The 13,671-nt window shown below is 61.0% G+C and overlaps 1 protein-coding gene across 1 annotated transcript; it reads right to left on the bottom strand.

Annotated features, from left to right (window-relative positions):
• Positions 1–56: 56 nt before the first annotated feature.
• Positions 57–13,401, bottom strand: LOC134158317 (arf-GAP with coiled-coil, ANK repeat and PH domain-containing protein 1-like; the record flags this gene model as incomplete). Its single annotated transcript, XM_062608111.1, has 10 exons — positions 57–283; positions 751–802; positions 2,426–2,538; positions 3,866–3,940; positions 4,583–4,678; positions 7,227–7,271; positions 8,322–8,505; positions 9,529–9,587; positions 10,296–10,349; positions 13,344–13,401. Coding segments are annotated over 10 exons (841 nt in total), but the record flags the coding sequence as incomplete, so codon positions are not given.
• Positions 13,402–13,671: the final 270 nt, after the last annotated feature.

Below are 13,671 nucleotides of genomic sequence, written 5' to 3'. Positions count from 1 at the left end.
GTCTCTATGGCTCCCTATGGGTCTCTATGTGCCTCTGTGTGGTCTCTATGGGTCCCTATGTGTCTCTATGTGTCTCTATGGGTCGCTATGCGTCGCTATGGGTCCCTATGTGTCGCTATGTGTCGCTATGGGTCGCTATGGGTCCCTATGGGCCGCTATGGGTCGCTATGGGGCACACTCACTTGGATGGGGACAGCACCTCGAAGCAGAAGCGCCGCTCCAGGTCCGGGCAGGATCTGACCGTGCAGAGCCTCAGGTCCTCCATGAGCACGGTGGGGGGGTCCTGGGGGCACCCCACAGCTCAGCCCCATAGAGACCCAGAGAGACCCCATGGAGACCCCATAGAGACCCATAGAGACCCCATAGAGCCCCATAGATTCCCATAGGGACCCCATAGAGCCCCCATAGAGACCCATAGAGACCCCATAGAGACCCCATAGAGCCCCCATAGAGCCCCATAGAGACCCCATAGAGACCCATAGAGACCCAGAGAGACCCCATAGAGACCCATAGAGACCCAGAGAGACCCATAGAGACCCATAGAGACCCCATGGAGACCCATAGAGACCCATAGAGACCCATAGAGACCCCATAGAGACCCATAGAGACCCATAGAGACCCCATAGAGACCCATAGAGACCCATAGAGACCCAGAGAGACCCCATAGAGACCCAGAGAGCCCCAGAGAGACCCATAGAGACACATAGCGACCCATAGAGCCCCATAGAGCCCCATAGAGCCCCATCTCACCCTGGCCCTCTTGATGTACACCAATTGGTTGTTCTGGATGCTGAACCAGCGCCTGGGGGGGGGGGGAACCCCAAAACCGAGCCCGGGTTAAAAGGGGGGGGGGGAAGGGGTTGGGGGGGGGAATTTAGGGGATTTTGGGTGGATTTGGGGTGATTTTGGGGGTTTTGGGGTATTTTGGGGTGTTTTGGGTGGATTTAGGGGTGTTTTGGGTGGATTTGGGGTGATTTGGGGTGTTTGGGGTATTTGGGGTGTTTTGGGTGGATTTTGGGGTGTTTTGGGTGTTTTGGGGTATTTTGGGGTATTTTGGGTGGATTTTGGGGTGTTTTGGGTGGATTTTGGGGTGTTTTGGGGAGTTTTGGGTGGATTTTGGGGTGTTTTGGGGTATTTTGTGTGTTTTGAGGTATTTTGGGGTGTTTTGGGGGGATTTTGGGGTGTTTTAGTGGATTTGGGGGTATTTTGATGTGTTTTGGGTGGATTTTGGGGTATTTTGGGTGTTTGGGGGTATCTTGGGGTGCTTTCGGTGGATTTTGGGGTATTTTGGGTGTTTTGGGTGGATTTTGGGGTGTTTTGGGTGTTTTGGGTGGATTTAGGGGTATTTTGGGTGGATTTGGGGGTATTTTGGGTGGTTTGGGTGGATTTATGGGTATTTTTGGTGTTTGGGGGTATTTTGGGGTGTTTTGGGTGGATTTTGGGGTCTTTTTTAGTGGATTTATGGGTATTTTGGGTATTTTGGTGTGTTTTGGGTAGATTTAGGGGTATTTCGGGGTGTTTTGGGTGGTTTTGGTGGATTTAGGAGTATTTTGGGGTGTTTTGGTGTATTTGGGGGTGTTTTAGGGGTATTTTGGTGTGTTTTGGGTAGATTTCGGGGTGTTTTGGGTGGTTTTGGAGGATTTAGGAGTATTTTGGGGTGTTTTGGTGTATTTGGGGGTGTTTTAGGGGTATTTTGGTGTGTTTTGGGTAGATTTAGGGGTATTTCGGGGTGTTTTAGGGTATTTTGGGGTGTTTGTTGTATTTTAGGGTGTTTTGGGGTGGTTTTGGTGTATTTAGGGCTATTTTGGGGCGTATTTTGGGGTATTTTGGGGGGTTTTGGGGTCTTTTGGTGTGTTTTGGGGTCTTTTGGTGTGTTTTGGGTAGATTTAGGGGTATTTCGGAGTTTTGGGGTGTTTTAGGGGTATTTTGGGGTGGTTTGGGGTGAATTGGAGGTATTTTGGGGTGTTCTTGGGGTATTTTGGGGCGATTTCGGGGTATTTTGGCCTGTTTGGGCTATTTCGGTGTGTTTTGGTGTATTTTGGGGTGTTTTTGGGTATTTTGGGGTGGTCTTGGTGTATTTTTGTGTGTTTTGTGGTATTTTGTCGTGTCTTAGGGGTACTTTTGGGTGGTTTTGTGGTATTTTTGGGTGTTTTGGGGTATTTTGGTGTGTTTCGTGGGTATTTTGGGGTGTTTTGGGGGTACTTTTGGGTGTTTTTGGGGTGTTTTGGGGTATTTTTTGGTGGTTTTGGTGTATTTTTGGGTGTTTTGTGTTATTTTGTCCTGTCTTAGGGGTACTTTGGGGTGGTTTTGGGGTATTTTTGGGTGTTTTTGGTGAATTTTTGGGTGTTTTGGGTGTATTTTGGGGTACTTTAGGGTGTTTTGGGGTGTTTTGGGGTGTTTTTGGGTTGTTTCGGGTGCTCGGTACCGGCTCCACGTGCGGAAGGCGTTCCTGGCCCTCTTGTACAGGTACCCCTGAATGGGCGGGGCTCCGGGCTCCGCCTCCCCCGTGGCCCCGCCCACCGCCTCCTGTGATAGGTCCTTGAGGGGGGGTGGGGGTTGCTCGTCAGCCTTGGCTCCGCCCCTTCCCTCCTTGGGCCCCGCCCCCAAGCCCTGCTCCATCCCCATTGGTCCATTAAAGCCCCGCCCTCTCCGCTCATTGGCCCCACCACCCTGAGGCCACGCCCCCTATGAGGCCACGCCCCCAGCTCCATTCAGCCCAACCCCTATTGGTTAAGCCCCGCCCCCTGGGTCTTAGCCCCGCCCCTATTGGTTAAGACCCGCCCCTCGTGCATTAGCCCCTTTCCCTATTGGTTAAACCCTGTCCCCTGTGTCCTAGCTCGGCTCCTATTGGTTGACCCTCGCCCCTTTTGTCTTAGCCCCGCCCCTATTGTTTAAGCCCCGCCCCTATTTGTTAAGCACCACCCCTTGAGCGCCTTAGCCCACACCCATTGAATAAGCCCCTCCCCCTGGGTCTTAGCCCCGCCCCTATTGGTTATGTCCCTCCCCTATTGGGTAAGCCCCGCCCCTTTTGGCCATAGCCCCGCCCCTCTGTGCTTTTTAGCCCCGCCCCAATGCAACTTAGCTCCGCCCCCATTGCTTAAGCCCCGCCCCTTTGCATGTTATCCCCATCCCTATTGGTCAAGCCCCGCCCCAATTGGTTAAGCCCCGCCCCTTTGCTTCTTATCCCCCTCCCTATTGGTCAAGCCCCGCCCATATTGGTCAAGTCCCGCCCCTTGGTGTCGAAGCCCCGCCCATATTAATTAAGCCGCGCCCCCCCCCGCACGCTCGCCCCTTGTGGTCAAGCCCCGCCTCTATTGGTTAAGCCCCGCCCCTTTGCATCTAATACCCTCCCCTATTGGTCAAGCCCCGCCCATATTGGTCAAGCCCCGCCCCTACTGGTTAAGCCCCGCCCCCTGTTTTCTTACCCTTGCCCCTAATTGTCAAGCCCCCCCCCCCCCCCCCCGGTTAAGCCCCGCCCCTTTGCATCTTATCCCCCTCCCTATTGGTCAAGCCCCGCCCCTATTGGTTAAGCCCCGCCCCTTTCTCTTATCCCCTTCCCCATTGCTCAAGCCCCGCCCCTATTGCTTAAGCCCCGCCCCCCCCGCACGCTCGCCCCTAGTGGTCAAGCCCCGCCTCTATTGGTTAAGCCCCGCCCCTTTCTCTCTTATCCCCTCCCCTCCCCCGCCCCTATTGGTTAATCCCCGCCCTCCACACGCTCAGCCTTAGTGGTCAAGCCCCGGCTCTATTGGCTAAGCCCCGCCCCTTTGCACCTTATCCCCTTCCTTATTGGTCAAGCCCCGCCCCTATTGTTCAAGCCCCGCCCCTATTGGTCAAGCCCCGCCCCTCCGGGCTAAGCCCCGCCCACCTGCAGCCGCAGGGCCGCGTGCCGCTGTTCCAGCTCCCGCTGCCGCCGCGCCCCCTCCAGCACCATGCGGTCCAGCTGCGGGGCGAGGCCATTGGATGCTTGGGGGTGACGTCACGGGGGGGGGGAGGATCCCATTGGATCCATAGGGATGATGTCATGGGGGATGGATCCCATTGGATCCATAGGGATGACGTCATGGGGGGATCCCATTGGATCCATAGGGATGATGTCACGGGGGGTGGATCCGATTGGATCCATCGGGATGATGTCATGGGGGAATCCCATGGGGGGATCCCATTGGATCCATAGGGATGACATCACGGGGTGAGAGAACCCATGGGGTGATCCCATTGGATGCATAGGGATGACGTCACGGGGGGGTGGTTCCCACTGGATCCATAGGGATGATGTCACGGGGGGGGTGGATACCATTGGATCCCTCGTGATGACGTCACAGGGGTGGAACGGATCCCATTGGATCCCTCGTGATGACGTCACAGGGGGGAATGGATCCCATTGGATCCCTCGTGATGGCGTCACAGGGGGATGGATCACATGGGGGGATCCCATTGGATCCCTCGTGATGATGTTACAGGGGGGAATGGATCCCATTGGATCCCTCGTGATGATGTCACAGGGGGGAATGGATACCATTGGATCCCTAGTGATGACGTCACAGGGGGGAAATGGATCCCATTGGCCCCATAGGGCGCTCACCTGCCCCCCCAGCTCCCCCCGGTACCCCTGGGTGCTGCAGCCCCATTGATGTCCTTGGCTGAAGAAGGAGGCCTGGGCCTCCAGCACGGACAGGACCTGGGGGGGGGGGGGGGCGGTTGGGGGTCCTCTATGGGGCTCACCCCACATTTGGGACCCCAAAAGCCCCCCCCCCCCGTCCCCCCCCCATAGCGCCCCATGAATGAAGCTAAGGGTACCCCAAGAGCATTGGGGACCCCCCCCATGGACACCCCCCCCCCATGGACCCCCCAACTCCACCCCATAGCGCCCCATAGATGAACACAGGGACCCCCCAAAGACCATTGGGGACCCCAATCCGCCCCATGGACCCCCAATGTCCACCCCATAGATAAACCCAGGGACCCCCCCCAAGCCCATTGGGTCTCTATGGGTCCCCCCACAATTGGGACCCCCAAACCCCCCCATAGACCCCCCATAGACACCCCCCCCATGGCCCCCTAACTCCCCCCCATAGCGCCCCATAGATGAACACAGGGACCCCCCAGGACCATTGAGGACCCCAATCCCCCCCCATGGACCCCCAATGTCCCCCCATAGCGCCCCATAGATGAACACAGGGACCCCCCAAACACCATTGGGTCTCAATGGGTCCCCCCCAATTGGGACCCCCAATCCCCCCCCCATGGACCCCCCAAAAGCCACCCCATGGACCCCCCAACTCCACCCCATAGCGCCCCATAGATGAACACAGGGACCCCCAGGACCATTGGGGACCCCAATCCCCCCCCCATGGACCCCCCAATTCCCCCCCATAGCGCCCCATAGATGAACCCAGGGACCCCCCCCAAGCCCATTGGGTCTCAATGGGTCCCCCCCATTTGGGACCCCCAAACCCCCCCATAGACCCCCCATAGACACCCCCCCCATGGCCCCCTAACTCCCCCCCATAGCGCCCCATAGATGAACACAGGGACCCCCCAGGACCATTGGGGACCCCAAATCCCCCCCCATGGCCCCCCAACTCCCCCCCATAGCGCCCCATAGATGAACCCAGGGACCCCCCAAAGACCATTGGGTCTCAATGGGTCCCCCCCATTTGGGACCCCCAAACCCCCCCCCATGGACCCCCCCCAAAGCCACCCCATGGACCCCCCAACTCCACCCCATAGAACCCCATAGATGAACCCAGGGACCCCCCAGGACCATTGGGGACCCCATTCCCAGCCCATGGACCCCCAATGTCCACCCCATAGCGCCCCATAGATGAACCCAGGGACCCCCCAGGACCATTGAGGACCCCAATCCCCCCCCATGGACCCCCAATGTCCACCCCATAGCGCCCCATAGATGAACACAGGGACCCCCCCCAAGCCCATTGGGTCTCAATGGATCCCCCCCATTTGGGAGCCCCAACCCCCCCCATGGACCCCCCAACTCCCCCCCATAGCGCCCCATAGATGAACACAGGGACCCCCCAAAGACCATTGGGTCTCAATGGGTCCCCCCCCATTTGGGACCCCCAAACACCCCCTATAGACCCCTCCCCCCCATGGCCCCCCAACTCCACCCCATAGCGCCCCATAGATGAACACAGGGACCCCCCAGGACCATTGGGGACCCCAATCCCCCCCCATGGACCCCCAATGTCCACCCCATAGCGCCCCATAGATGAACACAGGGACCCCCCAAAGACCATTGGGTCTCAATGGGTCCCCCCTATTTGGGACCCCCAAAACCCCCCCATGGACCCCGCCCAAAGCCACCCCATGGACCCCCCAATTCCACCCCATAGCGCCCCATAGATGAACCCAGGGACCCCCCCCAAGCCCATTGGGTCTCAATGGGTCCCCCCCTAATTGGGACCCCCAAACCCCCCCATAGACCCCCCATAGACACCCCCCCCATGGACCCCCCAATTCCCCCCCATAGCGCCCCATAGATGAACCCAGGGACCCCCCAAACACCATTGGGTCTCAATGGGTCCCCCCCCATTTGGGACCCCCAATCCCCCCCCCATGGACCCCCCCGAAAAGCCACCCCATGGACCCCCCAGCTCCACCCCATAGCGCCCCATAGATGAACACAGGGATCCCCCAGGACCATTGGGGACCCCAATCCCCCCCCATGGACCCCCAATGTCCCCCCATAGCGCCCCATAGATGAAGCCAGGGACCCCCCCCAAGCCCATTGAGTCTCTATGGGTCCCCCCCAATTGGGACACCCAATCCCCCCCCCATGGAACCCCCAAAAGCCACCCCATAGACCCCCCCAGCTCTACCCCATAGCGCCCCATAGATGAACACAGGGACCCCACAGGACCATTGGGGACCCCAATCCCCCCCCATCGACCCCCAATGTCCACCCCATAGCGCCCCATAGATGAACCCAGGGACCCCCCAGGACCATTGGGGACCCCAACCCAACCCTATGGACTCCCTATGTCCACCCCATAGCGCCCCATAGATGAACCCAGGGACCCCCCAGGACCATTGGGGACCCCAATCCCCCCCCATGGACCCCAATGTCCACCCCATAGCGCCCCATAGATGAACCCAGGGACCCCCCAAACACCATTGGGTCTCAATGGGTCCCCCCCATTTGGGACCCCCAACCCCCCCCCATAGACCCCCAAACCCCCCCATGGACCCCCCCAACCCCCACTCACAAACTGCAGCATCTCCGTCTTCTTCTTCTCCTGGATCACATTGAGCTGGGGGGGGGGGGGGCGCGCGCGCGCGCGCGCGCGCGCGCGCGCGCGCGCGCGCGCGCGCACAGCGCGCCACGCGCCCCTTACCCCCTTCTCGCGCCCCGCCCACAAAGCGCTCCAGCCAATCACAGCACGGCTCAAGGCGAAGCCACGCCCCCCCTTAGGCTCCATTCACCCTCTCTCAAGCCACGCCCCCATTCAACCCCTCCCCAGACCCACTCCAAACCCTTAAGCCCCTCCCACCCCCTTAAGCCCCTCCCACCCCCTTAAGCCCCGCCCACCCCATAGCCCCTCCCACTCCCTAAGCCCCTCCCACCCCATAGCCCCTCCCACCCCATAGCCCCTCCCACCCCATAGCCCCTCCCACTCCCCATAACCCCTCCCACCCCCCATAACCCCTCCCACCCCATAGCCCCTCCCACACCCCCCATAGCCCCTCCCACACCCCCCATAGCCCCTCCCACCCCAATAGCCCCTCCCACCCCCTAAGCCCCTCCCACCCCATAGCCCCTACCAACTCTAAGCCCCTCCCACCCCATAGCCCCCCACCCCCATAGCCCCTCCCACCCCCCTAAGCCCCTCCCACCCCCATAGCCCCCCCATAGCCCCTCCCACCCCCATAGCCCCTCCCACCCCCATAGGCCCCCCAAGCCCCTCCCAGCCCCTAAGCCCCTCCCACCCCCATAGCCCCTCCCACCCCATACCCCCCCCAAGCCCCTACCACCCCTAAGCCCCTCCCATCACCCCATAGCCCCTCCCACCCCATAGCCCCTCCCAAGCCCCTCATAGCCCCTCCCCCCCACCCCCTTAAGCCCCGCCCACCCCATAGCCCCTCCCACCCCCTTAAGACCCTCCCACCCCATAGCCCCTCCCACCCCCTAAGCTCCTCCCACTCCCATAGCCCCTCCCACCCCAATAGCCCCTCCCACCCCCATAGCCCCTCCCACCCCAATAGCCCCTCCCACCCCCATAGCCCCTCCCACCCCATAGCCCCTCCCACCCCATAGCCCCTCCCACCCCCATAGCCCCTCCCACCCCCTAAGCCCCGCCCACCTGCAGGACGTAGTCCAACCCCCTCGCACGCGCTGCCCCTCTGGCCCCGCCCACCGCGGCCTCGGCCTCCCGCGCCTCCATTGGGCGCCTGCGCGGGACCTCGGCCTGGTGCTGCAGCGCCCCCTGCAGGGCCTCGGCCGCGCGCCACCAATCACGGCGCGCCGCCCGCAAGCCCCGCCCACCTCTGCATGGGGGGGGGGGCAGGGACAACCATTGAGAGCCATTGAGACCCATTGAGACCCACTGACATCCATTGACACCCATTGAGACCCATTGACCCCATTGAGACCCATTGAGACCCATTGACATCCATTGACACCCATTGACCCCACTGATAACCATTGACACCCATTGACCCCCATTGACGCCCATTGAGACCCATTGAGACCCATTGACCCCATTGACACTCATTGAGACCCATTGACACTCATTGAGACCCATTGAGACCCATTGAACCCATTGACACCCACTGAGACCCATTGAGACCCATTGACCCCCATTGACCTCCATTGACACCCATTGACCTCCATTGACACCCATTGACCCCCATTGACCCCATTGACCCCCATTGATCCCCATTGACACCCATTGACACCCATTGACCCCCATTGAGTCCCCATTGACCCCATTGACCCCATTGACACCCATTGTCCCCATTGACACCCATTGACCCCATTGACACCCATTGATACCCATTGACACCGATTGACACCCATTGTCCCCATTGACACCCATTGACCCCCATTGCCACCCATTGCCACCCATTGACCCCCATTGACACCCATTGACACCCATTGACACCCATTGAGCCCCATTGACCCCCATTGACCCCCATTGACACCCATTGACTCCCATTGACACCGATTGACACCCATTGTCCCCATTGACACCCATTGACCCCCATTGCCACCCATTGCCACCCATTGCCACCCATTGCCACCCATTGACACCCATTGACCCCCATTGACACCCATTGACCCCCATTGACCCCCATTGACCCCCATTGACACCCATTGACCCCCATTGACCCCATTGACCCCCATTGACACCCATTGACACCCATTGACACCCATTGGCACCCATTGACCTCCATTGACACCCATTGACCCCATTGACCCCCATTGACCCCCATTGACCCCCATTGACCCCCATTGACCCCCATTGACACCCATTGACACCCATTGACCCCCAGCACCCATGGGCTCACTCTTTGAGCAGGGCCTGGATGTGCCGGCGCAGCGCGGCCTCGGTGCTGTCCTGCAGCTCCTTGGGGGGTTTGGGGGGGGGGATAGAACCACGTGACCTCCCCATAGGCACCCATAGGCACCCATAAACCCCATAGACACCCATAGACACCCATAGCCCCCTCTTAGACCCCATAGAACCCCATCAACACTCGATAGACCCCATAGAACCCCGTAGACACCCATAGACCCCCATTGACACCCATAGACACCCACAGACCCCCATAGACACCCATAGACTCCCACTGACACACATAGACACCCATAGAGACCCATAGACCCCCACCGATGCCCCATAGACCCCACAGATACCCATAGACCCCCATTGATGCCCCACAGACCCTCATAGACCCCATAGACACCCATAGACCCCAACGACCCTCACAGACCCCCATAGCCCCCATAGATCCTCATAGACCCCCATGGACACCCCATAGACTCCCATAGACCCCCATAGACCCCATAGACCCTTATAGATCTCCATCGCCCCCACAGACCCCTTTTGAGCCCATAGGCCTCCATAGCCCCCACCGACCCCCATAGGTGCTCATAGACCCCCATAGACCCCATAGACACCCCATAGACACCCCATAGACCCTAATAGCCCCCATAGACACCCTTAGAGCCCATAGAACCCAATAGACGCCCATAGACGGGGCAGGGAGATGGAAAAGGGGGCGTGGCTCCGGGGGGGGGGCGTGGTTTCCGGCGGGGGGGGGCGTGGCCTCACCTCTTGGCTCCGCGCCATCAGCTCCAGGGCCTCGCTCACCTTCTCCAGGGCCTCCTGGGGGGGGGTGGGGTGGACCCATTGAGACCCATTGAGACGCATTGACACCCATTGACACCCATTGACACCCTTTGAGACCCATTGAGACCCATTGACACCCATTGAGATCCATTGACCCCCATTGACCCCCATTGATACCCATTGACACCCATTGACCCCATTGACACCCTTTGAGACCCATTGAGACCCATTGACACCTATTGAAACCCATTGACCCAATTGACACCCATTGACACCCACTTACACCCATTGAGACCCATTGAGACCCATTGAGACCCATTGATCCCCATTGACACCCATTGACACCCATTGACTCCCATTGAGACCCATTGACACCCATTGAGACCCATTGAGACCCATTGAGACCCATTGACATCCATTGACACCCATTGACCCCATTGACCCTCATTGAGACCCATTGACCCCATTGACATCCATTGAGACCCATAGAGACCTATTGACCCCCGTTGACACCCGTTGACACCCATTGAACCCTATTGACCCCCATTGACCCCCATTGACACCCATTGACCCCCATTGACACCCATTGACACCCATTGATACCGAAACCCCCCCTTGCCCCCCAATAGTCGTCCCCTGCCCCCGCCTCTCCCCCCCTTTGCCCCCCCACTGCCCCCCAATGATCCCCGCCTCCCCCCCCGTTGCCCTTCCCCCCAGTGCCTCCCATTGCCCCTCCCCTTTGACGCCCCATTCACCCCTATTGCCCCTCCCCCCAATTGCCCCTCCCCCCCATTGAACCCCATTGCCCCTCCCCCCCATTGCCCCCCAATGGTCCCCCACTCCCCCCCCTTGCCCCTCCCCCCCACTGCCCCCCCGTTGGTTTCCCCCCACTCCCTCCCCCTCCCCCCCATTGCCCCCCAATGGTCCCCCCCTCCCTCCCTCCTCCCCATTGGCCCCCATTGCCCCTCCCCCTTGGACCCCCCATTGCTCCCCATTGCCCCTCCCCCCATTGACCCCCATTGTCCCCCTTCCCCTTCATTGTCCCTCCCCCCACTGTCCCCCATTGGTTCCCCCCCCAATTGCCCCTCCCCCCCATTGCCCCTCCCCCCTCCCCCTTGCCCCCCCATTGCACCCCATTGCCCCTCCCCCTTTCCCCCCCTTTGCCCCCCCATTGACTCCCCCATTGCCCTGCCCCCATTGCCCCTCCCCCTTTGCCCCCCCATTGCCCCCCCATTGCCCCTCCCCCTTTGCCCCCATTGTCCCCCATTGCCCCTCCCCTTTGCCCCCCATTGACTCCCCCATTGCCCCTCCCCCCCATTGCCCCCCCTTTGCCCCCCCATTGCCTCCATTGCCCCCCCATTGCCCCCCCATTGCCCCCCATGCCCCTCCCCCTTTGCCCCCATTGCCTCCCCCTTGCCCCCATTGCCCCTCCCCTCCCCCCATTGCCCCCCCTTTCCCCTTGCCCCCCCCCCCATTGCCCCTCCCCCTTGCCCCCATTGACCCCCATAGCCCTCCCCATTGCCCCCATTGCCTCCCATTGCCCCCCCCCTTTGCCCCCCATTGACCCCCATTGCCCCTCCCCCTTTGCCCCCCCATTGCCCCTCCCCCTTCCCCTCCTTTGCCCCCCTTTGCCCCCCCATTGCCCCCCATTGCCCCTCCCCCTTTGCCCCCCATCCTTTGCCCCCCCATTGCCCCTCCCTCCCCCTCATTGCCCCTCCCCCCCCTTGGCCCCCCATTGCCCCTCCCCCCACTGCCCCCCATTGCCCCCCCATTGCCCCTCCCCCCTCCCCCTCCCCCACTCACCCTCACCGGGGGCTCCCCTCCCCCCCCCAGGTCCCGCAGGGCCGAGGCCAGGGCTCGCCCCGCCCCCACCAGGTGACGCCCTGCGTCCAGCGCAGCCGCAGTGAGCCTCAGGAGCTGGGGGGAGGGGCAATGGGGGGCAATGGGGGGCAATGGGGGCAATGGGGGTCAATGGGGTCAATGGGGGTCAATGGGGTCAATGGGGGTCAATGGGGTCAATGGGGGTCAATGGGGGGCAATGGGGTCAATGGGGGCAATGGGGGGCAATGGGGGGCAATGGGGGGGAATGGGGGGGAATGGGGGGCAATGGGGGTCAATGGGGGGCAATGGGGGTCAATGGGGGGCAATGGGGGGCAATGGGGGCCAATGGGGGCAATGGGGGGCAATGGGGGGCAATGGGGGGGCAATGGGGGGCAATGGGGGTCAATGGGGGGGAAATGGGGGGCAATGGGGGTCAATGGGGGGCAATAAGGGGATAATGGGGGGGTCAATGGGGGGCAATGGGGGGCAATGGGGGTCAATGGGGGCTATGGGGGTCAATGGGGGTCAATGGGGGCTATGGGGGTATGGGGGCTATGTGGTATATGGGGGCTATGGGGGGGTATGGGGGTCAATGGGGTCTATGGGGGTTTATGGGGGCTATGGGGGTCAATGGTGGTCAATGGGGGTGAATGGGGGGCAATGGGGGGCAATGGGGGCTATGGGGGCTATGAGGGCTATGGGGTCTATGACCCACAATGGACACCAATGGACCTCTATGGCCCCACCCCCTCCCCATGGCTCCACCCCCATCCCTATTGATCCCTATGGGTCCCTGTGGGTCCCTATGGGTCCCTATTGATCCCTATGGGTCCCTATGGCCCCACCCCCTCCCTCATAGCCCCACCCCCCCATGGCCCCACCCCCATCCCTATTGACCCCTATGGGTCCCTGTGGGTCCCTATGGGTCCCTATTGATCCCTATGGGTCCCTATGGCCCCACCCCCTCCCTCATAGCCCCACCCCCCCATGGCCCCACCCCCATCCCTATTGATCCCTATGGGTCCCTATGGGTCCCTATTGACCCCTATGGGTCCCTATGGGTCCCTATGGGTCCCTATTGATCCCTATTGACCCCTATGGGTCCCTATGGGTCCCTATTGATCCCTATGGGTCCCTATTGATCCCTATTGACCCCTATGGGTCCCTATGGGTCCCAGCCCCAGATGTTGCCCCCCCTCTGCCCCACACCTTCTCCAGCTGCGCCTCCAGCTCGGCCACATCGGCCTCGGCCTCTTCCACTGCAGCCCTGGGGGGGCATAGGGGGGGTTATGGGGTGCTATGGGGCTATGGGGGCTATGGGGGGTATGGGGGCTATGGGGGTTATGGGGGGAATGGGGGTTATGGGGGCTATGGGGGCTATGGGGGGCTATGGGGGCTATGGGGGCTATGGGGGTCTATGGGGGATATGGGGGCTATGGGGGGTATGGGGGTTATGGGAGCTATGGGGGCTATAGGGGGAATGGGGGCTATGGGGTGCTATGGGGCTATGGGGGTTATGGGGGTCTATGGGGGCTAT

Source organism: Pezoporus occidentalis, unplaced genomic scaffold (assembly GCF_034315485.1).
Source record: "Pezoporus occidentalis ecotype Australia unplaced genomic scaffold, CSIRO_AGI_Poc_V1 ctg1292, whole genome shotgun sequence".
NCBI lineage: Eukaryota > Metazoa > Chordata > Aves > Psittaciformes > Psittacidae > Pezoporus > Pezoporus occidentalis.
This window is presented reverse-complemented; position numbering and strand designations above follow the sequence as displayed.